The following is a 26068-nucleotide window of genomic DNA, read 5'->3' on the forward strand; positions in this document are numbered from 1 at the left end:
ATTGTCATATACACTTGTAAGGTAGCATTTTTGTTTGCAATAAAAGCAATAATAGATTCATTTCAATACAATGTCGTTTAAAAATGTATTTTTAAAAAAACCCAAATTAAGATAGTCTCAGCATTTGGACAAGTCAAAAACCTACCAGTTTGAATCTATACTAAGTCAAAAAAGGCTATTTTCTTCAAAAGGCTTATTTTCTGATTATTTCTAGGAAAATAGTGTTACTTATTACAATTAAAAATTGAATGTTAGACATTATGCCTAGTAGGGAAGCCTAATTTTCAAATATACTACTTATATTTATGTTTACAAGTCAAATGCACTATTTATTTAGCTAACAATTGTGCTTGTTTGGCCTGGATAAGGTTTGGCTAGATTAACTAGCACACATTTCTCCTGGTATGAAATGTGCAGGGACACTCTGTCATGTATTGATCACATGTATGAAAAAAAATTGGAAGGTGCTTAATTTTAGCCTACTGGTTTTGAGAATAGTTATTTATTGGAGTTGGGCTAGACAGAAAAAATATTTGATAAGTTGTATTACAAATCTCCTTCCCTGAGATACTCATCTAACTGAAATGGCAACAGAAGAATGAACTAGATGACTCATAAGTTCTTTCATGTTCTATGGTTCTAAGTTTAAATACATAAAATGAGATAAGACATAATGAATGTAAAATGCCTCATTGGCATCATGTCCTAATCTTAATATTGTGGAAAAAATTAATGAAACATTATCCCTCTAATACATATTGGTTGTGTGATCTTGGGCAAGCCACTTAATTCCTCAGAACTTTAGGAAACTCTCTAACCCTAACCCTAACCCTAACCCTAACCCTAACCCTAAATAAAAGTTACATATTTGTAAAGATAGAGTTTTTTTCCCCTTTGAGAATTCCCCAAACCAATATAATCAAAAGTAGTTAACAAAAACAACAACAAACAAAAGTAGTAATAATATAACAATAGCAACAGCAATAATACATAAATATGTATTCTAGTTATAAAATTGTTCTGTTCATATAATTGACAGCTAAGAAGGAGAAGTTTGTAGTATTTCCTCCATTTATATCTTTAAAACAAATGACAGATGGAAAATATTCACTTCATTTTATTGCATTATAAATTAACATATATTGAAGATAGATTAATTGGTGAGTCATTGGGTGGACAACTCAGAAATTTTGACTTTTTTCATTTCTGTACCAACAAATCACTGCTATCTTTGTAAAAAAATATGTTTTTATTTATTTTGTTAAATATTTTCCAATTAAATTAAACAATTTAAATCCAATTAAAAAATTTTGAGTTGCAAATTATTTCTCCTTCCCCTCCTCCCCATGTACAATGAGGACAAGCAATATGATATCATTTATATATGAAATCCTACAAAATACATTTCTATATTAGTCATCTAACTATCTTTTAATGAATGTATAGATTCATCTAAGACCACAGATTTAAACTTTGAATAATCCTTACAGTAAGTCACCTAGTTTGGTTGTTTCAGCTTACAGATGAAATTGAACCAGAGAGACTGAATGACTTGACTGAAGTAATGCAATAATTTCTGTCTTTTAAACTAATTTTTAAACTTATTGAGGGTCCATTTGTGGGTTTTTTTGATAGATTTTTAAGCTACCTGAGTTAAGGGACTATTTCATTTTTGTCTTTGTATGTCTACTATTTAGCACATCCTTAGCACATAGTAGGCACTTAACAAATATTTGTTGATTGATTCAAGAACCAAAGTGAGTTCTCACCTTTTCCTCTTGTGGAGAGTCCAAGGAGCCAATACTCCAGATGATAACATGGCCTTCTGTATAGAATACAAATGTTTAGAGATTTAGTCTATTTAATTGGATATTCTGTGGTTTTCAGATAAATACTATTCATACTATCAACTTCCAAGATTTTTAAAATACCAATTAAATTGGAAGAAGAGGAGATAAAGATGAAGGTTAGAACTTCATAACCTGGATATCTTTTCTTTATGAGCATAATTCATGAAGTGCCCACAGGATCATTTTTCATGCCTCATTTATCAGTAATGGTACTTTAATAGCTGAGAATGAAAAGTTTTTGGACAAAAGATTACATGTGCAATAATTTGTAGAAATTAAGAAAACCATTCCTTAAAGGAAACACAAATTACTAAAGAGATACTTGCCTTCTTATTAATTCTGATTTAGTCTAAGTAATAACTATGAAAGGCCAGCTATAAAAAGAGCAAGAACTAATTATCCCTCTCTCTTCCTCTGTAATGTCACTGTTCCCTTCATCAGTGTAAGTTTATACAGACTATTCCTTTTATGCTAAAGGAGTGATGGCAATTTGCACTCTTCACAACAATGTGGGTGGTTGGAAAGTAGTAATAGACTTTATTGTACAGATGGGAAAACAGAATAGTTTGCCTGAGATTACAACATCAATAGAAGAAGCAGGAATAAAATTATAATCTTTTGATACTCAATCCTATATTATTTGTCTAACACTAGGTACAAGCAACCTCTAAATCTTGCTGTTGTCCTAGTATATTTGATGAGATTATTTTTGACCAATTTTCTAACACATAAACTATCATGATATCCAAGGGTAGGTGGATGAGGGAAACCCCAGAACAGAACGATCTCTTACCCATGTTTCCTGAAAGCAGAACTCTGGTATAGACATCAGTGTACAGTGTAGTCAGGGAAATTGCAGCATGTTTTGTGAAAGGTAAAATATCCTTCAGTAAATTCCCCTGAATGAAGAATAATACAAAAAGAACTTTGCTATGATTTTCTTCCCACAAAGTCTTAAATTTGAAGTGAAATTTCTGATTATAAATAGGATACCTACAGGATAATCTTTGTTTATTATAACAATCATGTAAGTCTCGTTAGCCAGTAGAGTGATGGTATATAGTCTGCGGTATAGTTCTATCTCCCTCTCTCTTGTCTCTTATGTGGCTAGGGACATATCTTCACTTGAGCATATCTCTTATCTCCAGATACTCCTTTGGTTTTTCCAACCTCTGGGATGTATTTTTTTTCTTTAGAACCAAGCCAGTAAAAAAGGGAAGGGAAAAGGGCAAAAGATACACTTCAAATATTACCCTAGTTGGTTACAGAAGTCTCTACCTTCATACCCAGCAATCATTAAACTAAACTAGAATTCTTTTATTTTTGTTACACATATTTCCATATTATCAAACTGTGAAAGAAGAATCAGAACAAATAGGGAAAAACCATCAGAAAGAAAAAAATAAAAAAATCCACAAATTTTAAAAGGTAAAAAATATAAAACTAGAATTTTAACTTGAGGATCATGAATTTGGTTTTTAAGAAAAACATTTTGATAACTAAATATTATCATATTCTACAAGAAACTAGATATACCAAGGTTTTCTATCAAAACAAACTCCAAATACATTCATGATTTAGACCTAAAACATGGTATTATAAACAAATTAGAGGACATCAGAATTTGTCTCTCAGATCTATGGATTGAAGAAAAGTTCATGATCAAATAAAAGACAGAAAAAATTCAAAGGAAGTAAACTGGTCGGTTTTGAGTATATAAAATTAAAACATTTTTGTACAAACAAAAGCAATGTTGCTAAAATTATAAGAAAAGCAGGAATTTTGGGGAAATCTTTGTAGAAAACTCTCCTGATAAAGGTCTCATTTCTAGTACCTATACATACACACACATACACACACACACACACACACACACATATATATGGATAGACATACACACATACACATACATACATATTACAATTGTGGCATTCAACTGCTTCACACCAATTCAGGTAGAACTGATACCTAATTTTATGTTGAGTTTAGTGAACTGGTTGTTAAAATGATACTTATATTTAGGGTTTGCTGTAAGGTGGGCACCTGGGCAGCCACCTAAATATGGAAATCATAAATTTACATTTCTTACTCTTTTTTTTTGTTTTTTGTTTTTTCAAGGCAATGAGGTTAAATGATTTACTCAAGGTCATACAGGTCTTAAGTGTCAAATATGACTCCTAACTCCCTCCTAACTCCAGGGTCAGTGCTCTGTTTTTTGCTGACCCTTATTCTTTTATAATGTTCATCTGCGCAATAGCTTTTTCTAAGCACCCATAGTAATGTTCATTCAGTCTATAGGTGAAAAAAAATTGACAAAATTATGCTTGTAATATTTATTCATTTATTAAAACTCTTTATACTTTTGATGATTTACATTTTAATTCCCTCATTTTTGTTATTTCAGTAAACAAACATATAACATAGAGAGAAAAAGTGCTAAACAACCAAGCTGTCATTTGTTTCTACATTGTGTTACACTCAAAATTCTCCTAAGATAGTATAAGTGTGCTGGTGTTCCCTGAATGGTGAATCAATAGGAAGCTGAGGCACAACAAACCAGTAAAAATATAGATTTTAAGGATTACCTCATTTTGGAAGCCATGGAAATAGAAGGAAAAAAGAGAATAGGTAGAATGAGTTTTGTTTCTGCATATATATATATATATAATATAATATATATATATATTATATATATATATATATATATATACACACATATATATTCCAACATTGACTGCTGTGGTCTCATGGCTGCTTTCACTCCATAAGGATATGTTTGCTTAATGTAGTAATATAACATAATCTAGTTTTGTATATCTCATTTATTATTCTTATTTGAATATTAAATGCATAAAATATTAAACTACTTTTCAGTATATCTTTTGTATACTTAAAACGGTCATTAGGGCAGAGAATCAGTTATTAATTTAATTCCATTACTGCATATACACATATGTATAATGTGAAAATTTATAATAATTGAAGCAACTTCTCAATTAATGAATGGGTAAAGGTCAAGATAGACAGCTTTCAGAGGAAGAAATCCAAGATATCAATAATCTCATGAAAAAATGCTCTGTTACTTATAATTAGAAAAATTGAAATTGCAATGACTCTGAAGCAATACTTAACACTAATCAGATTAAAAAAGTTGACATAAGAGAAAAATGACAAATACTGGAAAGGCTATTGAAAAATAAGAATATTAATACATCGTTGGTGAAACTGTGAATTGGTCCTGCCATTCTGGAAAACAATTCAGAACTATGACCCTAAATTATATTAAATTATACATAAACTTTGATTCAAATATAGTACTACTAATTATTTATCTTGAAGAGATCAATGAAAGAGGAAAAAAGACTAACATGGACAAAAATATTTATTACAACTCTTTTTTATGATGGCAAAGAATTGGAAATTGTGAGGGTACCTAAAATTGAGGAATGACTGAATAAATTATGGTATAAAAATGTGCTAGAATGCTATTACATTGTAAGAAATATTTTAAGAGAATGTTTTTGAAGATACCTGAGAAATTTTGTATGAACTGAAGCTAAATTTAATGAGCAGTCAGAAGAATTTATATAAAGACAACAATGTAAAGATACACAATTTTTGAAAGAAATTTTGATCAACACAATGGAAACCACCAGAGTTTTAAGACTCCAATGAAGCATACAACAGCAACTACAGATAGAGATTTGGTATCAGAGTGTAGATTGAAACATTTTCCTTTTGGTTTTTGAACATAGCTAATGTGGAGATTTGTTTTGCTTGACTATGTTTATTTGTAACAAGTTTTGCTTTTCTTGTCTTCTCAGTGGATTGATAAGGGAAAGGAGGGAGGGAGAGAATTTGGAACAGAAAATAAAACAAAAATTGAATTAAATATATAATTGATGTCTTTTGTAATCCTTTGAATTTTATTTTACATATTTAAAAATGTTATTTTGAGGAACTGTCTATAAGTTTCATATGAATGCCAAAATTTGCCAGTGATAAAAAAGGAAGGTTAGAAACTGTTAGCTTCAAAAGATCCACATATCAGTTTTTATAAGCTTTTTCTCTTTGCACTAAAATGTTGTACAAATGAGTCAATAATCAGCCTCAAATGCTCTCTCTCCCTCTGTCTGTCTCTGTGCTGAATTTGAGCAATAACATACATAGCTATACAAAACTAACAAATCCTGGCCTTAAAGGAGGATTTGTAGAAGTTAGTTTTTCTGACCCTACCTAGGGTTCTGTGAGTGCAAGAATATGGACAGTTTCAGAAGAAAAAGTATAACACAGGGTCTTGTTCACAATAGAACAATGGTTTCAGAAGACACAAGAAAAGGGAAAGGCAATTACAATAGTTAACCACACATAATTTCAGGCTTAAAATTCAAATAAACAGAACGATAAAAAAAACTTTAAAAGACTGAGCTAAGTATTTTATCTTGGGGGATTGAACAAAACAGGAATTGCTAAGTGATAATCATTATTAAGTGACTGCTTACCTAATTGGGTCCTGGAATGTAGCTAGCTACCTTTAATGTTGGGAAGGCTGTAATGGTCTAGTTTTCATCAACTAACAAACCTCTCTGAATTTGTACAATTCAAAGTTGAAGCTTGGCTAAGGGAAAACTTCTTTCTCTTTCCATTATTATAGTTAGGTGGTACAGTGGATAGAGCACTGACCTTGGAATCAGGAGGACCTGAGTTCAAATCTAATCTCAGTCACTTGACACTTACTAGCTATATGACCTTGGGCTAGTCACTTAACCTTTTTTGCCTTACATCAAGGCCATCTCCAATCATCCTGATTTATATCTGGTCACTGGATCCAGATGAGTCTGGAGGAGAAAGTGAGGCTGTGACTTAGCATAGCATCCCCTCACTCAAATTCAATTAATATGCTTGTCATGGTATCACCTCCCTGGTATTATGGTCTTCTTCATGAATGAAGGAAAATATCCCTATAAGTTTCTCATTTCTATTCATGTCATTCATAACTTTCCCATGTCACATACTGCTCTGCCTTTTCCATTTCTTTTTTTTTAAATAAAAGATTTTATTTTGAATTTTACAATTTTCCCCCTAATCTTGCTCCCCCCCAGAAAGCAGCCTGTCAGTCTTTACATTGCTTCCATGGTATAATCTAAGTTGAATGTGTTGAGAGAGAAATCATGGCCTTAAGGAAGAAAAATAAAGTATAAAAGATAGCAAAATTACATAATAAGATAATTTTTTTTAAATTAAAGGTAATAGTCTTTGGTCTTTGTTCAAACTCCACAGTTCTTTCTCTGGATATAAATGATATTCTCCATCACAGATACCCCCAAATTGTTGCACTGATGGAATGAGCAAGTCCATTAAGTTTGACAATGTTCTTCTGGTTCTGCTCATCTCGCTCAGCATCAGTTCATGCAAATCCTTCCAGGCTTCCCTGAATTCCCATCCCTCCTGGTTTCTAATAGAACAATATTGTTCCATGACATACATATACCACAATTTCTTAATCCACTCCTCAACTGAAGGATATTCCCTTAATTTTCAATTCTTTGCTACCACAAACAGCAATGCTATGAATATTTTTTGTACATGTGATATTTTTACCCCTTTTCATAATCTTTTCAGGGTGTAGACCCAGTAGTGATATTGCTGGATTAAAGGATATGTACATTTTTGTTGCCCTTTGGGAATAATTCCAAATTGCTCTCCAGAAAGTTTGAATGAGTTCACAGCTCCACCAACAATTTATTAGTGTACCAGATTTCTCATATCCCTTCCAACATTGATCATTGTCCTTTCTAGTCATATTGGCCAGTTTGAGAGGCATGAGGTGGTACTTCAGAGATGCTTTAATTTGCACTTCTCTAATAATAATTTAGAGCAATTTTCCTTATGACTATGATCGCTTTGATTTCCTCATCTGTAAATTGCCTTTGCTTATTCTTTGACCATTTGTCAATTGGGGAATGGCTTGTCTTTTTAAAAATTTGACTCAGTCCTCTATATTTGTTGTAAAAATTGTTTCTCAATTTACTACATTTCTTTTGATCTTGGTTATAGTGGTTTGTCTCTACAAAAGCTTTTTAATTTAATATAGTCAAAATTGTCTAGTTTATTTTTAATGATGTTCTCTATCTCTTTCTTGGTCATAAACTGCTTCCCTTTCCATAGATCTGACAGGTAAACTATGCCTTGATCTCTTAGTTTGTTTACAATATAGTTTTTTAGTCTAAATCTTGTATATATTTTGATCTTATCTTGGTATAGTGTGTGAGGTATTGGTCTAATCCATACCCGTTTCTTTTCCACTTCCAACCTGCTCTCTAAGTGATTTTCCCTTAGTGTGGATCTGACCATGTCATTCCCTTAATCACTAAACTCTAATGACTTTCTATCTAGAATAAAACAAACTCTTTAGTTTAACATCTTAAACTTTCTAAAGTTTTCTTGCCTATTTGTATGTTGTTTCCTCTTCTAAACTCTGCATTCAGTCAAGTTGACCTTCCCTCTGAAATTCATTCTCCTATCCCTTTTCCTGAAATATACTTTCTCCTCATCTGTCTTATAGACTCTCTTTTTCTTTCTTCAAGACTCAGTGCCAATACCATCTCCTATATGAAACTTTTCCTGATTCCCTAAATTGCTAATTCCTTCCATCTTAGAACTATCTTCTATTTAACTACATTGTGTTTATTTGTGATTGTTCTCTTTATAGTTACTCCATATTCACACATGTGTATAAACACATATACATATGTGTAACACATATATTTTTTCTTTTTAATCTTCCCCAAGAATGCAAGTTCCTTGTGAGTAGGAATAGTTTCATTTATTATATATAGAATAGTTCTGAGAACATATTGAACATTTAATAAATTCTTGTTAATTGATTTATAAACCTGGACTCAAATGTCTCCATATTACCTGGTATAATAGATAAGACTCCATACACACACATGCGCGTGTACACACACACACACACACACACACACACACACACACACACACACAAACATACTTTGTTAAATCAGGGAACATTTCATTTTCATCCTTTCATTCTTTAATCAATTAATATATTTGGAGCCCTAAAATCATAATTCCTTCTTTTTCACCAGTGACCAATCCTGAAACCCTGAAAAAGGAGGTACTTTTCTAACACACATCAGAGATAGGACTTTTCTTATATAAAAATTCTGGGAAACTATCTTTGGAACCATTATGCACATATACAATCTGGACATATATCATCACTCCAGTCTATATATAAATTTGAATGCCCACAGTATCCCATTCCCATCTCCAGTCTGATGGAAATAGCATCCTTTAATAAATCTTTATTAGCTGTGTAATTCTTGTTATCAGGTTCCTTTTCCTCTCTCTAGAATGGCCATAATGTCACCACATAATTATTTATTTAGAAAAGCATTTGACATTAAATGAAGACATTGAACTGAGCAGGTGAAACTCAAGAAAATAGTCCAAATGGTACTTTATAGCTGAAAAAAGTTCTTCAGCACAATATACACCCTCTTTCATGATTCCAATACCCTGGACCAAGAGAACACACATTCCTTGTCAATCATTGCTATTCACAGATCTCTTCTCTTCTGGGATTCACTCATTTTAACTATAGAATTCCATTTAGACCTTAGTGGCAATTATCTTTCAGGTTTTTTTCCTTCTTTAAGTTCAGCAATTGGTCCAAATTTCCTCTCTTCCAACCCTACCCTTTATCTCATATTTGGGACTCTAATAAACATGTTGACATCACTTCAAACACCACGACTTCTCAGTTTCTTAATTTCTTAAACTGCTTCTCCCCACCACAGACACACAAGAGAACTGGTCACACCTTTGATCTCATTACCACCACAAATATTCCATTTCAGTGATTAGTCATCAAGAATTAAACATCAACTATGTTCCAGAAACTGCTAGATGCTTCATATTCAAGGACCTTGCATTCCTTTTGAAACAAATAATACATACATATACATGGACTACAAAACTAGAAAGTATTTTTGGGATGTGCTCTAGCATCTGTGGCTGGAGATAAGAAAAGACTCTGTAAGTGGTGGCAGTTGAATTGATTTTTGAAGGAATTAAGGGATCTTAAGAAATGAGGGTGAAGGGGGAATTCAAAATTCCTTTATCTGATGGCAGCTTTCCATCAGTCTATCTTTCCCTATGCTTCATTCTTCCTAAATACATTTTTCATTCTAACTTTGATGTTTTTCAGACTGTGGCCTTACTTCCCCATTTTCCCAATTTTGATCTGATATTTCACCAATCCAACTTAGTTCTACTCTTAAATCCCTTGCCCTTTTGTCCTATTACCATTACCATTACCATTCTGTCTAACCACAATTCTGGTTTACTTTCACCAACTGCCTTATCTACTTTAATCATCCTATTGAATGATACTGGGAAATCTTAGGGAATTACTACAAACCTTGACTCTTTTTTAAATTTTATTTTTTAGGTTTTTGCAAGGCAAACGGGGTTAAGTGGCTTGCCCAAGGCCACACAGCTAGGTAATTATTAAGTGTCTGAGACCGGATTTGAACCCAGGTACCCCTGACTCCAAGGCCGGTGCTTTATCCACTACACCACCTAGCCACCCCCAAACCTTGACTCTTAAAGGCAAGATCTACTCTTAGATTTCCTGTATGTCCATGTGACTGCATTATATAGTGTGAAGAATAATAGACTTAGAATCAGGAAAAACCTGAGTTTTGATTTTGCCTCTGTCCCTTCCTATCTTAGTCTCCCTCAAATTTAGTTTCCTTGTATATAAAAGAGGGAGAACAGTAGCTTCTTTACAGCACTACTATATTAAAATGAGATGATGTATATAAAATACTTTGTAAATCTTAAAGTAATTGGAATCAATGTCTTCTATTAATATTCATGCTATAAATTCATGAGGAGGTCATCTGGTTCTAAAGTAACTGAAAATTGTTCTTTATTTTTATGAGAGGTACATTTTCTACTTCACAATAGAAGTCATGGCAAGAATACTAGGCTATAAGATTTTTTCCTTCTTTGGAGAAATTTGGATCTTGTCCAAGTAGGCAATGATGAATTGGTCCAGGTGGTATCCTGCTTCTTTGTTACTCAGATGTTGAAACATTGTCTACCTATTGCCCATCAAAGGGGCATATTTTATTTGAAGTATTCATTTTTATCATGAATAGTCATCTTCCATTCTTCTTTGTGATTTAAAATATATCATAAGTTTTTGGTAAAGTTCAGCTAATTATAGATTTTTATCCTGAACTTCTTGATCACTTGTCAGAGATTAAGGAAAGTTGATTAACTCATTCAGCGTATGGTAGTCAACTCAGGGAAACAATTCTCCCTGCTTAGGAATGTGACTGTGATGATCAGATGAATCTCTTTCAAATATTCTGAACAAATTCATGCTCTGGTCTGCACTGATGCTCATGCTCTAACAAGACATTAATTCTGATACTGTGGACAGTCATGACTGTGATACAGAGGAAGCTGATCTATACTTACACTACTGAAACCCTATTGTAAGTGCTAAGATTCCTTTAGAGCTACCTATTCCAGAATGGAATCTTAGATCAACTAGGGCTCATGTAAATGTATGAGGAAGCTACAGCAACATAAACTATGATAAAGGTATACAACTAAATATTGAAGTTCAAATACTACTCCTGCTATGGCCATATCCATTATATTAAAGACTATTTTCCATGGACATATGCTAGTCATGCTAGTGGGTTGGTCTTCTCTTGAAATCACCCATTCTGGAATTTTTTTTCACTTGATGGACAAGTCTTACTTTTTTGCTTGGTTATTGAGAATATAATCTCCCAGGGCTCCAGAATTAGCAATGCTTTTGTTTTACTCTGACTGCACCCAAGGCAAGTCTTTCTGAATGTGTATCCATGGTAAGAGGTTTGCTTTTGTCTTGATATTCTTTCCCTAGTCTCTGGCACATCTTTCTTTTTTTTTTTTTGTTCAGAAATTCCTATCTCATATTCAACTGCTCTTGTTTCTCTAAGACTGAATGATATTATATTGGTAGATCTTTACTACTCTTAATTCATGAAAAAAAATTAGGGGCATCACATCAGAATCACAGACCTTGACAAGTTTTGATATTGCTGTAGCCTTGAAGATTCAAGTCTCTTACTGGGTCCAAACTGAATAGATTCCAGGATTGATTATCCATATCAAAAATTATTGACATTGAAACATAAGAAGATAGGACATTGACATTGATAACGATAGAGATAGGACATTACATTGATATATGTTTAATCAATGTAAACCATTTTCTAAATTGAGAAAAACAAAACTGTCTAAAGTGCATTAGTCAGCAAACTTCACTTACCTGTCAGTGAGAACACAACCAAGAATAAAATTCTGGTATATATTTTTTATAAAGAAGGAAAGTAAATACTTATGAGCAAATCTATTGCTTCTAAAGACATTGAGAAGTAGAGGAGGGGGGATGATAATTTGGCAAAATACTCAAATGAGCAATATAATATGGTAGGCATTTAAGACAACAAAATCATGAAAAAGGAAAATGATCTGCAAATATTTCGTAACAAATTATTTTCATTAACAAGAATAAGAGAGCCTATATTTAAATTCTTGCATCTGTAGCATTAAAGAAGATAAAGATGGGAAGAACAACAGAAGTAGATCAATTATATACAAAGGGTTTCTATGATAGTGTTGATACAATTTTGAAGTAATTGAGAAATATTTTTTAAATTTTATTTTAATTTTAGACAATGGGGTTAATTGACTTGCCTAAGGTTACACTGCTAGGCAATTATTAAGTGTCTAAGGCCCAATTTGAACTCAGGTCCTCCCCTCTCCAGGTGCTCTATCCACTGTGCCCCTTATCTTCCCTGAGAAATAAATTTTCAATGTTGAAAAAGATACAAAAATATAAGAACAAATCTTATTATCTGAGAAAGTCTGCCAAGAGAACATACATGCTCATCTTTACATATATATATATATGATTTTATATATTGAAGGCATACTTGCTGAGAAAATGTATATTCCTTAATACAAAAACATTCCTTGATAAGGTTTTCACATTTAAATGAAATGACTCCATCTTTATTGTTTTATATAACTGCATGTTATAGAGAATGGGTTCAATCCATGATATTAAAAAATGATTGATTTAATATCTAAGTTGCTGCCTTATCTTTTCAAAAATGTGTCCTCTATGCACATGCCAAAATTATGTAAGTGTTTTTGAAAGATATAATTTAAACTTAGAAAATGTTCTTCATAACTTTCAGATCACTGATATCAACCGGGGCATAAACCATGGAGGAACTGGACAAAGGTATTAACCACTGTCATGGAAGAGATCTAGTGAAAAATTCAAGTTGAATAGGAATTCCCTATCCATAATGGAATTCTTTGGATGTTTTCTTTGTATATGACATTGTGCTAGAACATATTCTAGAACATTACAGTACCTCCTGAGACCCACAATTATTCTATTTAACTTAAGCGTATGTCCAAGATACTGGAATGTATGCATACATACACTTAAGTATATGTCCAAATTATGTTCTCCCACACTTCTTACATACATATGTCTTTTAAGTTTTATTCACACAATTACCATCCAATTCAATCACTTGCCTAGATTATGAATTAATGAATTAACAATGCTTATTGCTCAAACTATTATATTAATTGTTGAATCATTCCCTGGGTAGCATTGATAATCACTCACCAATCTTGTTCAGCTCTAAGGATCTGGATCCTGGGAAGTCCCATGCTCACCCTTATTATTTGTGTATGCCCCACTAGGATGAAGTGCTGAGTAAGTTTTATGTTCTGTATGTTTTTTTTCAGAAATAGAGATCTATTCCTTACCTTTAAAAACTTTCTGTGGGGTAGCATACACTAGATAGTTGTCAAGAGGTGAGTGGATTTATAGATTTATACAGTTATAATTTAGCTTTTTAGCCTCTACTTAGTGAACCCAGTCCTCTTTCTGAATTCATTATATTTCAATGAGTGGTAGTCATATATCCTCTGTACAATTTTAGTATTTAATAGATAGCCATGCTCAGATACTATATGCAACATTAGATTTTTTAAAGTATAGAACTGATAGGCAAATAATACATAAGAAGGAACCAATGCAAGACAAAACATCTCCTTTTTCCAGCACTGTCTTAGTGATCTCCTCCAATTTTGACTCTGAGTGTGGCATTCTTGGCTTCCACTATGTGACTAACCTCACTTCCTGTCATCATTTCTAGTCAAATCTCAGCATCTCTCTTCATCAGGGTAAAGAAGTACATCCAGGGAAAGGGACACTATGTATTCATTCAGCAAGCATATAATATATATATATATATATATATATATATATATATATGTACACATATGTTTATAGAAATATATATATGTATACGGTATATATGCTGTTAAACACATGTGTATCTTGAACATACACTTTAAATGCACAATGAGTCTTTGAACAATTGAAACTGGAGCTCACCCAAAGGCAATGGGATGAGGCATGATCTAATGGACTGTATCAGATTATAAACAAAAAAGTAAAAATATGTGTTATAAAGGCTATCATCAAAGAAATGCTTAATTGAAAAAATAGTGGCAACTGTTCATATCAAGAAAGCAGATGATAAAAGATGCTCAATGCAAATTCTCCATTAGTATCTTTATATGATAAGAGAGCTTGAGGAAGGTTCATTGTATATTGATTGAGTGAGCCCCCTATGATGAATTAATGGGAAGAGATGCAAATGATGGGCAGATAAGTATAGGTTTCAATCCACTTCATTGGAACTAATACCTACAATCAATAAGATCATATAGCTAAGTACAGTGTGTTTGGAGAACATTGTTTTTTAGTTATCTGTTTATATGGAGATTTATGGGAGCAAGGTAAAAATCTGCATCAATCTACAAAATACTCTGTTTCTAGCATCTAGATACCAAGCATCAGATAATGTCTTTACAGAAGAACATGGGAAAAATAGAGTATTCTAGCATACCTGAGCAGTCTAGGTAACTATCTCTTGGAAGAGTTACAAAGCATAATCTATTATTCTTTGCAAATATCTTTTGGGCCCCAAATTGATTCTCATTATAAATAAATGATATACTAGGACCTTACCTTCATGTCCCATAATCGAAGATGTCCGTCCTCATGAGCAGTGGCCAAGACTGGTGGTGGAAGGTCAGTTAAGAAGAGACCTGGTAATGATTCTGTGCCTTCTTTTGATCCTACAATTGTCTCTCCTTTTGTGCCACCCAAATGCTCTCCTGTTGATTGACCTAAAAAATTGTCATGATTATTGCAATGTTTAGGACCTTAATCTTTAATTTAGGAAGGAAAGAAGGTTACTAGAAAAGCAAAGCTAGATATTTTACACTCTTTGTCTTGAAATTTTTCTGTTAGAGGAGAGTAAAAGGGGTCAAAGAACCCCAGAAGAATACCTGATCAACTCATTTGGGGTCTTAGTACTAAATTTAGAGTATAAAAAATGAGAAGCTAGAAAACAGGTCATTGGTCCTATTACAAATACATGTACATTGTATGCAGTATGCAACACATGTACTTTAGCCCTGATAATTAAAATTATTTTCATTATTCATCTCCAGTTACCAAATTATGTTCTCTTACATTTTAATTTTTATTCACACAATTACCATCTAATTCAATCACTTGCCTAGATTATTTTAATAATCTCAAAATGGTTCTCCCTCTCTCAAGTTTTTCCTCACTCCTAGTCATCCCTCATACAGCTGTCAAAGTGACTTGCCTAAAATGTAATTCTGACCATATCTCCCTGCTCCCCTACCCCCAATTAAGAAACTTCAGTGAATCTCTTTTACCTATTTTGGGAAGCATTTAAAGTTTTTCAAACTCCATCCCCCTTTCCAGTGTTGCATATTACTCCCTTTCATTACATATTCTACAATCTAACCATATTGGTCTTCTTACTAATCCTCTATTAAGGTTCTGAACCAAGCTTTCTCTTGATTATAAGCTCAACATCCTCTTTTGTTTACATTGTCAGCAATGATGATGAGAACAGATGAGAACAATGTAGTATTACCTGTTCCATCATGCTACCTAGTCATGAAGATATTTCTGAAGTTTTACAACACAATATTTCATGCTCTTTCCAAAGGCTGTAATTCCCATATCCAAAATATATTCCTTTCTCACTTCCTATCTTGTAACGCCAGATTTCCTTCAAGATTTACCTCAAGAAGTACATTCTGCATGAAGTCTTTCCTTCTCCCTCCCCCCCCCCCCGTACCTAGTGATTTTTTTGTCTATCCCCAAGGTTATCTTGTATTAGGTGTATGTATGATTTTAAGAATCATATCTGTTATATGCCACCTCTTCCATTAGAATGTAAGCTGCATAAGGATAGGAACTATATCAGTTTATCTTTATTGTCTGGAATATAGGAGGTACTTAATAAAAGCTTGTTGATTGATTGAAATATTGTGGGTGACAGAGAGGGAGAGATTGAAAAAAGAAGAGTACTGCTATTTCCAGTTGATTTTCCAGAATAACATATGTAAATACAGTATGACTCCATTTGGAAATATTAACTTAATTGATTTTCATAAACAACCCTGGGAGAAAGTGCTATTTTTACATTTGAGGAAATTGAGGTATATAAATGTTAAATTACTTGCACTAGGTCACACAATAAATATCTGAGACCAGATGTGAACTCAGGTCTTTTTGCCTCCAGACCTAGAACCACTTGTCACAATGTATTAAAGCATTTTCCAAACCATAAAGTACTATATGAATATCAATTACTATTACTTAGAAAATATTTTCAAATCATTTTCATCTGGTGGCAAATTCCACACCTCACCTCATATTATCTTGGTTTCCCCAATCTCTTCCCCTCAGTTGTATAAGGAATTTTCTGTTTTAAAGGATTTTGATCATATTTCATTCTTACCTTTATTTTCAGTTTCTTGTAGACTTAATTTACTTTCCTAAAATGAAAGGGAGAAAAAAATTATGACTTTCAGTGGGAAAGGATAGAACCTAAATGTAGTAATGTCATGTAGGTGATGGGCCAAGATCTAATTTTTTTTTTTTGCAAAGAGGGAAAAAGAAAAAAAGGCCACTGGGACAGTGGCAGCATGCTCAAGTCTTGACATTGTTTCCTATATTAAATCTGTGATTCATATGGCAATTAAAAGGCACTAGGCAGCTATAGGTTTCTGAGACAATTGGTAAGTACATGTGGCCAGAGAAAAGAGTGAAGTCATTGGTGCAGGGAACAGATGGGAAGAATCAGAACAGAAATCAGGAATCAATCTAGTTTTCAGGAGAGAAGTCAGGGTAGAAAAGGAGAATGGAGAAACTGATGAAGGAGAATGACTGTTGGTGGTGGGTAGAGGAACATAGAGATTGAAGGATTGCTGGAATCAGGTAAAGAAGTTGCTTGACCAATCTGAAGCATTCATACCTCCTGATTTCAAATTAAGCATGGAATTTCCATTTTTTTAGATACATGTGTTTTTAAAAAAGGCAAGGGGACCCTTGGAAAGAAAAAAAAACTTGCTGAGAAATTCAAGTTCTGAGTTCTTCAAATAGATGGATATTAACGCTTTGGAAAGTCTGGCCAAAGTCTTCAGTTGGCATCTACAGTTTTGTTTGGTTTCAACTCTATGGAACAAGAGGCTCCTGCACTGAATATTCTGTTGTTTCTTCCCAGATCCCAGTTTTCTCATTTTTTATTGTCTTCTTACTTTAGATTAAGTTCCTTGAGGCTTTATTTTTCCTTATTTGTTTCCTCAGCACTTATCACAGTATGTCTAAGTAGTAGGTGCTTAATAGAGTAGCACCTATTGAACTGAATTGGAATAAGTGGAACAGCCTTTAGAAAATGACTGCTAATTTTGTATTTTGGGGGTTTTTTTGTATTTTTTAAACTAAGTTGGGGCTTGACTATAGAAAAAAAAAACATTTGGACTGCATTGTAGAAGAAGGGGCTCTCAACCTAAAAGCTGATGGTCTTAATATATGTGGATTTAAGCTATTTCAGTGTGATTGATAGTTACTAAAACTCAGCAGTGAAGAAGATAAAGTTTCTCAATGGAAGAGGACTCCATAAGTCTTCCTCAGGTAACCTGTTTGGATCTGTCTGAGAAAGATGTGAAATTCCAAAATGATCTCTCCACTGGTCTCCTCACCTGAGTCTGTACCCACTTGAGTTCCTCTCACACTTCCAGCTCCACTCTACTACCTGAAGTTCTGATACAATTCCACCCCTAGGATTTTAATAACTCATCTGAACTCATTTGTCCCTTTTTTTATTTAAAAATATTTTATTTGTTTTAATTAACCAAGATCTACCTTCTCATAATTTCCTCTGAAAATATAAGGAAAAATAAAACTCATTACAAATATGAATACTCAGTTGAAACCAATTTCTGTAATGGCCATGCCTAAGAGACAAAACAAAACAAAGCTCTTTCCCATAAAAAAAAACTTCTCTCACTCTGCATTCTGAGATTTTCACCTCTCTATCAGGAAGTGGGTTGCATGTTTCAACATTAGTTTAATAAGAGTTCAGCATAATAGTATCCCATTATATTTTTTTATCAAAATTTGTCTATCCATCAGTCAGTTTATGGGTATCTCCCTCAGATATACATTCTTTGCCACTTGAAAAAGAGCTAGGAATATTTTTGTACATTATTAGAATGTTTTGCTTAGGGCTAATCTCTATCTTAATCTATACACATTTTAATTCCTCCAACTCCTTTTCCCCTCCTCTACTTTACTTCCTATTTTCCTGTTGAGTAAAATATGTATTTCAGTGCCCAACTGTGTGAATGAAGTGAAGTATGAGTGAAGTATGAGTATCAACCATTTCCGCCATCCCCTTCTTATTTGTATAGATGTCTATTTGTGCATCTTGAGCATATGAGAACATTTTAAAATCTTTCATTGCCTTGTCAAACTTCCTATTCTCTTGGTAGTTTGCTCTTTCTTTCATTTTCAGAACATAACTGAATCTACCCTAGATTCAGTTGTCTAATTATGCTTCCTTGAAGAAACCTGATATTTATAGTTTAGAGGGGACATGTGTATTCTCCATATTTTAGTCCCTCGGTGTTCATTCATGTTTACTTTTTATATTTCTCTTCATCCATGTGTTTGAACATCACAATTTCTCTAAACTTCTAATAATTCCATCAGGAATGCTTTGAAGACCTCTATTTTTTCCAAAGATCCCTTTATAGCATTTTTCTGGGAAAGCTGTTCTAGTTGGTAAGATTATATCCTTTGCTTTCAGGAATATCAAATTCTAAGTTCTCTATGGTGATTGTTGCTAAAATTGTTGTGTGATTCTGAGTGCAATTCCATGGTACTTAAATTATTTCTGGATGTTTATGGTTGGCTTTGGTGTTCCTGGAAATATTAATTTTGAGGTTTCTTTAATGAGGTGAATTCTACTATTTTGTCTCCTGTTTCTCTGAGGTCTAAGTTTTAAAATTTCTTGAAATATGATATGTAGACTATCTTTGGAGAAATTTAGATAGTCCAAATATTGTTAAATCCCCCCCCCATGATATTGCCACCCACCATGTGAATTTTGCTTTGAGATACCTTACATTTTCTTATTTTTTCAGTCTTTAGATATTAATATTTCTTGTTGGTTTTTATCAAGTCATTGTATTCTGTTTAGTTGTTTCTAATTTGCAGAGAGTTTGTTGATTGGGGCAAATTCTGTGCCTCTCATGTTAATAATATCTTTTCCAATTCTTTCTTTCATAGCCTTCATCATTTTAAAAAAAATTCAAGTGATTATAAATTTATAATTTAATTTAAAAGCATTTTTTAAACTCAAAACAAGTCTTACTTCTTTTGCAGAAATTCTAATTGAGTTTGCGTCCAAGTTGTGTCTTTCTTTAAAGTATTGCATTCTGCAATTATGTCAGTGCCACTGTAATCACTTCTTTTGTGGGACTTTTTCTTTGCCCATTCTTCAAGTCTACTTCCTAATTTAAGATTTCATGTTAGGACTGGTTCTCAGGCACTTCTGGAGGAAAGGTCTGAGCTTTCTTGTGGGTATTGAATATTGTGTTATTCCAGCAAAGACAGGCTGGGACCTGCAAATCTCAGTGCTGATCTAGGGTAAAGTCTGTGTGCTGCATTGTCCCCAGTTTGACTTTGCAAGCTCCTGACCTGGGTTTGCATCTGGGTTAGAATAGACTGCCACTGGATTAAGTTCCTGTTAGTCAGCTGGGAAGTTTTGTTAGTTTAAAGTGGTAGAATGGTAGGATCTCCTTTGGTTGGAATTTCTTCTTGATTATATTTCTGAAGACAGGGCAAGAAACTCGAAGTGAGATCCTGCTCTACACTTAGGGTTTGAACCACACCAGCTGGTTTTTGAACTCCCTTCTTTCTTGGTAGACCATCCAGAGTCTCCTTATACAATAATAACAACACCCCTCCCTAGCTCCTGTGCAGATCCCTTTTTTTTTATTCTACCTGCATCTATAACCATGAACTGCATAGTGGATGAAAAAGTTGAAACATATCTGTTCCCATCTTAGTTCCCTGTCATGGGTTTGATGATGCCATTTTGAGTCTAGTACCCCCTCCCCTCTCACCTGAATACTTAGCCTTTCCCTGGATACTGATGGACTCTGCAGTGTCCTCCTTTCTATCCCCTTCTGTTTCCTTAATCTTATCTCCTTCAACTCAACTTCCATAATGTCCCGCTCCACAGTTACATTGTTCTTTGGAAAGCCTGTTCATAGGTAATTGATTTACTTTCTTTTTAAACCTTTTCCTTTCTTACTTCCTCCATCTTTTATTGAAACCTGAATCCCTCCTGATAATAAAATCTTCCTGGCACCTGAACTTTTATTCACTATTCAAGGTAGGAGAGCTGTAATTCTTCTTGCTCCCTATTTCTATTTCAAAGCTTTCCCTGTATCTCTATCACTCAGTAAAACTCTTCTCATTAGAGGTTCACATAATCAATATTTACTACCCAATCAAAATTCTGGTAGCTATTATCTACCACCCTCTGGGTAGAAATATTTGCTTTCCTTAAGAGTTTAGTGACTGGATAGTAGTCTTTTCTCATCAATTCCCATCATTATACAGAGAGCTTTAACACACATATTGTTACTCCTTCAAATATTCTAACTTCCTATTTCTTCATTTTATTCATTTACCATGACCTACTCTCCTCTTCCCCACTTAAGTTACCCAAAGATATGATCACACATTCCTTACAACTATTCCACCATGGATGAGAAGGACTAACTATGAGGAACTTAATGATATTGAACTATTTGTATTCCTGAATGGGAATATATAAATTTGTTACATTCTCAAATAGGTCTTTTCTAAAGCACAATAATCATTTTACACATCCCTAATTGATTCACCATCTTAGCACAGCAGCCCTTTCAAAGCTTTTCATCTTTCCTTAAACATCCTTTTGATTCCCCTTTGCCTACCCTCTCATCTGAGAACACTGTCTCATATTTCACTGAAAAAAACTGAGGCCAATTAATGAGAGCTACCTCTTCTCTTTTCCTCCTTATCTCATGTCACTTAGAAGTCTTTCTGCTTTATATTCTTTTTCACTCCATTCTCATATGAAGATATAGCCCTTTGTCCTTTCTAGGCAAATCCCTCTTCATGTACAGATGGTTGGATCCCATTCTGTCGTTTCTAGCAGATTACCCCTTTTATCATCCCCACTTCTATTCATTGTCATTGTCCTTTGTCTACTGGCTATTTCTTTACTGCTTATAGACATTCTAATGTCTCTCTCATCCTTAAAACCCCTCATTTCTTCAATCCATTCCTGATAACTATTATACCCCATCTTTCCTCCCTTTCTTTGAGAAAAACATCTACAATTAGTGCTTCCCTTTCCTTTCCTCTCACTGGAGTCCAATGATATCATGATTTGAGATGAGGATGAACTTAAGTTGGGGGAGACTTGGAGCAGAGAGACTAATTTAAATCATAAGATGAAACCTTGCACCAGGGAGATATCCTTCTTGACCTTTCTTCATTCCTTGTGATTCTCAGTCTTTCTCTTCTTAAATACTCTCATTCTGCTTTGTACCTGCTGCCCAGGCTGATTTCAGTTTCAGAGAACAATATGTATTTTCCAGGATAAATTCATCACTTCTAACCTCACCACTATGCTGCTAACTCAAGCCTTTATTGCTACCACCTCACTTAGTCTCCTCTCTTATTATAGAGATTGGAAAAACTGGAAACTTACAAATTCCCAAGAACTATCTCTGAAAACAGCAGCATGATAAACTTGAAGTTTATGACAACTTCAACCCCAAAAGCAGGGTCCAACTTTTATAAAGCTAAAAGTCAGGAAATAAACTAGAAAAAAATGAGTGAAAGGCAACAACAACAAAAACAGCAACAAGAAAAGTAACTGACCGTGCAAAGTTACTATGGTGACAGTAAAGTGTAAAACACAAACTCAGAAGAAGACAACATAGTCAAAACAGTTACATACAAAGCCTCAAAGAAATAACTGAATTGATCATAGATTGCAAAAGAATTCTTAGAAGAGTTTAAAAAAGTTTTAAAAATCAAATAGAGCTAGAGAAAAATTGAGTAAAGAAAATGAAAGTGATATAAGGAAAAAAAAGAGTCAATAGCTGGATAAAGGAAACACAAAATATACCAAAGAAACTAACACCTTAAAAATGGAATAGGCCAAGTGGTAAAAGAGACACAAAATGATTGAAGAGAACTCTTAAAAAGCAGAACTAGTCAAATGAAAAATATATATACAAAAATTCACTGTAGAAAATAACTCTTTAAAAAGTACAATTGTACAGATGGAAAAGCTCACTGATGAAAATAACTTCTTAAAAAATCAGAATTGGGCAAGTAGAATCTAATTACTTCATGAGATATAAAAAAATAATATAGCAAAATCAAGGGAATGAAAAAATAGAAGAAAATGTAAAATATTTCATTGGGGAAAAAACTGACCTACATGGAGAAATCATTTAAGAATTACTTATAATACTAAAATACTAAAAGCCATTATTTAAAAAAAGAATCTAGTCATAATATTGCAAGAAATTATCAAAGAATATTGTCTTTATTGTCTGGAAGCAAGATAACATCTTCAACTTCATAGGATTGGAGGACTTGGAAGGCAAAAATCATCTACCCAGTAAAAGTGAGTATAATCCTTCAGGAGAAAAAGGGACAAAAGGTCACATTTCTCAAATATATAGAGAGTTGAGTCAAATTCATAAGAATATGAGTTATTCCTCAAATGATAAATGGTCAAAAGAATATGAACAGGCAACTTTCAGAAAAAGAAATCAAAGTTATCTAAAAATGAATAAAAATGTGCTAAATCACATGGAAATTAAAGCAATTCTGAAGTACAATTTCACACCTAATCAGATTGTCTAGATAACAGAAAATGAAGATGACAGTGGAGGGAGGGGATGTGAGGAAATTAGAACACTAAAGCACTGTTAGTGGAATTGTGAACTGATCTATCCTTTCTGGAGAGCAATTGAAGCTATCCTCAAAAGACTATAAAACTGTACATAACCTTTGACTCACCAATACTAGGTCTGAATTCCAAAGAGATTTAAAAATTTGTCAGGGGGGAGGACCTAGTTATACAAAAATATTTATAGCAGCTCTTTTTTTGACATGTCAAAGAATTAGAAATTGAGGGGATGTCCATCAATTGAAGAATGACTGAACAAGTTGTGGTATATGATTGTGATGGAATACTATTGTACTAGAAGAAATGACAAGCAGGATATTTTCAGAAAAAGTTAGACTTACATGAAATAAAGCATAATGAAATGAGCAGAACCAGAACAGTATACACAATACCAGCAATATTGTATGTGATCAGCTCTGAATGACTTAGCTGTTCTCAGCATTACATTGATCCAAGGCACTTCCAAAGAACTTATAATGAAAAATGTTTCCCACCTCCTGAGAAAGAACTGAAAGAATCTGAATTAAGACTGAAGCATACTCTCCCCCCCACTTTATTTTTCTTGATATTGCTCTTGTTTTTGATCTGTGCTTTCTTATCCAACATGACTGTCATGGAAATAAGGTTTTTGCACAATTGTGTGTATACATATATAGCTATATCAAATTGCTTGCTTTCTCTTTTTTTTAAATTTAAATATCTTATTTGTTTTTCCAACTACATGCAATGGTAATTATCATCAATTTTTTTGGCAAGGTTTTGAGTTTTACATTTTTCTCCCTCCCTCCCCTTTCTTCCTCCTCCCCTCGATGGAAAGCACTCTAATATAGGCTTTATATCTATAACCATGCTAAACATAGATCCATATTAATCACATTGTGAAAGAAGAATCAAATCCAAAATGGAAGAAAAAATTAGAGAGAAAAAATGACATGGTACATAAGACAACTTTTAAAAATCGAAGATAGTAAGCTTTGGTCTTCATTAAACTCCATGGTTCCTTCTCTAGATATGGATAGTATTTTCCACTAATTGTTTGCTTTCCCATTGAGGTAGGAAGGGAGAGAAGAAGAAAGATAATTTGCATCCCAAATTTTTTAAAAAATGAATGTTGTTATATATTTTTTTGTTTTGCAAGGCAATGGGGTTAAGTGACTTGCCCAAAGTTACAGAGTTTGGTAATTATTAAGTGTCTGAGGCTGGTTTGACCTCAGGATCTCCTGTCTGTGCCACCTCACTGTCCCCTGAATAGTATTGGACAAAAGTAAATTTTGTCTGCAACATAGTAGCTTTTTTATTGATAGCAAAGAATTGGAAAGTGAGTGTGGAATGGCTAAACAAGTTTATGATACATGAAGATGATGAATTTTATTGCATTATAAAAAATGGTGATAGGAAAGTTTCAGGAAAACTGGAAAGACCTGTAAGAATTGATGCAGAGAGAAATCAGAACCAAGAGAACAACTTAGACAATAACAACAACAGCATTGTAAAGATATACAACCTTGAAAGATTTGGGAACTCTGGTAAACACAATAACTAACCACCATCCTAAAGAATTGATGATAAAATATGCTACCTATTTCCAGAGAAAACTGATATTCAAGAGTGCAGATTGAAGCATATTTTCTTGGTCATTTGGTTTACTCATAAGAATATGAATTATTCCTCAATTGATAAATGGTCAAAAGAACATGAACAGGTAACTTTCAGAAAAAGAAATCAAAGCTATCTAAAGATGAATAAAAATCTGCTAAATCACTGCTTATTAGAGACATGGAAATTAAAGCAACTCTGAAGTACGATTTCACACCTAATCAGATTGTCTAGGTGACAGAAAATGAAGATGACAGTGGAGGGGATGTGGGAAAATTAGAACACTTTTGGAGTTCTCAAGGATGAAGTAGATAAAGAGAAGGTAGAAATTTTGGGACTGAAAACAAAACAAAACTTTAAAAAATGTCTTTTATATAACAATTTAGGAGCATAAAATAATAATTCATATCTATGTAGAACTTGAAGGTTAATAAAGCATTTCCCTTAAAACAACCCTTTGAAATAGTTCCAATTTCATCACCTTTATTTTACAGTGGAGAAAACTTGTTCTCATAGACTCTGAATGACTTTTCCAAGATCATATGGCTAGTCAAAATGGGAATTCAAACCAAATCTTCTGACTTCAAATCCAAAGCCAAAATTTAATATAAAATAAAATGTGGTTTGCCCTTGAAATTAGAATATTTGGTATGTGTAAAGCTGTGAAGGTTTTTCAAAGGTAAAACATTTTTTAAATTGTGATTTATATTTTATTTTTCCAATCACATGTTATGAAAGTTTTTCAACATTCATTCACTTGCATATTTATGTTACACAGTTTTCTATCACCTTCCCTTCCCACCTCCCTCCTTTCAGCAATGAATAATATAGTGAATGTAGTACTTGTACATTTGTGTTTAACATGTTTATAAATTAGTCATTTTGTGTTTGAGGAATTAGTACTCAGAAAAAAAAGAAAACAATGGGACATGAAGGAAAAACATAAGAGAAATTTTTTAAAAAAGTGAACATGGGGGTGGCTAGGTGGTGCAGTGGATAGAGCACCTGCCTCAGAGCATTCAGCCTCAGACACTTAATAATTACCTAGCTGTGTGGCCTTGGTCAAGTCACTTAACCCCATTGCCTTGCCAAAAAAAAATCTAAAAAAAG

The 26068-nt window shown here is 33.3% G+C and overlaps 1 protein-coding gene across 1 annotated transcript in view; it reads right to left on the reverse strand.

The window, feature by feature from the left end:
- The window catches only part of WDR64 (WD repeat domain 64), a 189447-nt gene that overhangs the window by 22111 nt on the left and 141268 nt on the right, over positions 1–26068 (reverse strand). Inside the window, exons 16-19 of the mRNA XM_074220912.1 lie at positions 16829–16865; positions 15010–15170; positions 2644–2749; positions 1770–1825 (exon numbers count right to left, since the gene is read on the reverse strand). Of these exons, the coding sequence (XP_074077013.1) occupies positions 1770–1825; positions 2644–2749; positions 15010–15170; positions 16829–16865 (360 nt within the window). The remainder of the gene's footprint in view (positions 1–1769; positions 1826–2643; positions 2750–15009; positions 15171–16828; positions 16866–26068) is intronic.

The sequence above is a fragment of the Macrotis lagotis genome, chromosome 2 (genome assembly GCF_037893015.1).
Source record: "Macrotis lagotis isolate mMagLag1 chromosome 2, bilby.v1.9.chrom.fasta, whole genome shotgun sequence".
In the NCBI taxonomy this organism is placed as follows: domain Eukaryota; kingdom Metazoa; phylum Chordata; class Mammalia; order Peramelemorphia; family Peramelidae; genus Macrotis; species Macrotis lagotis.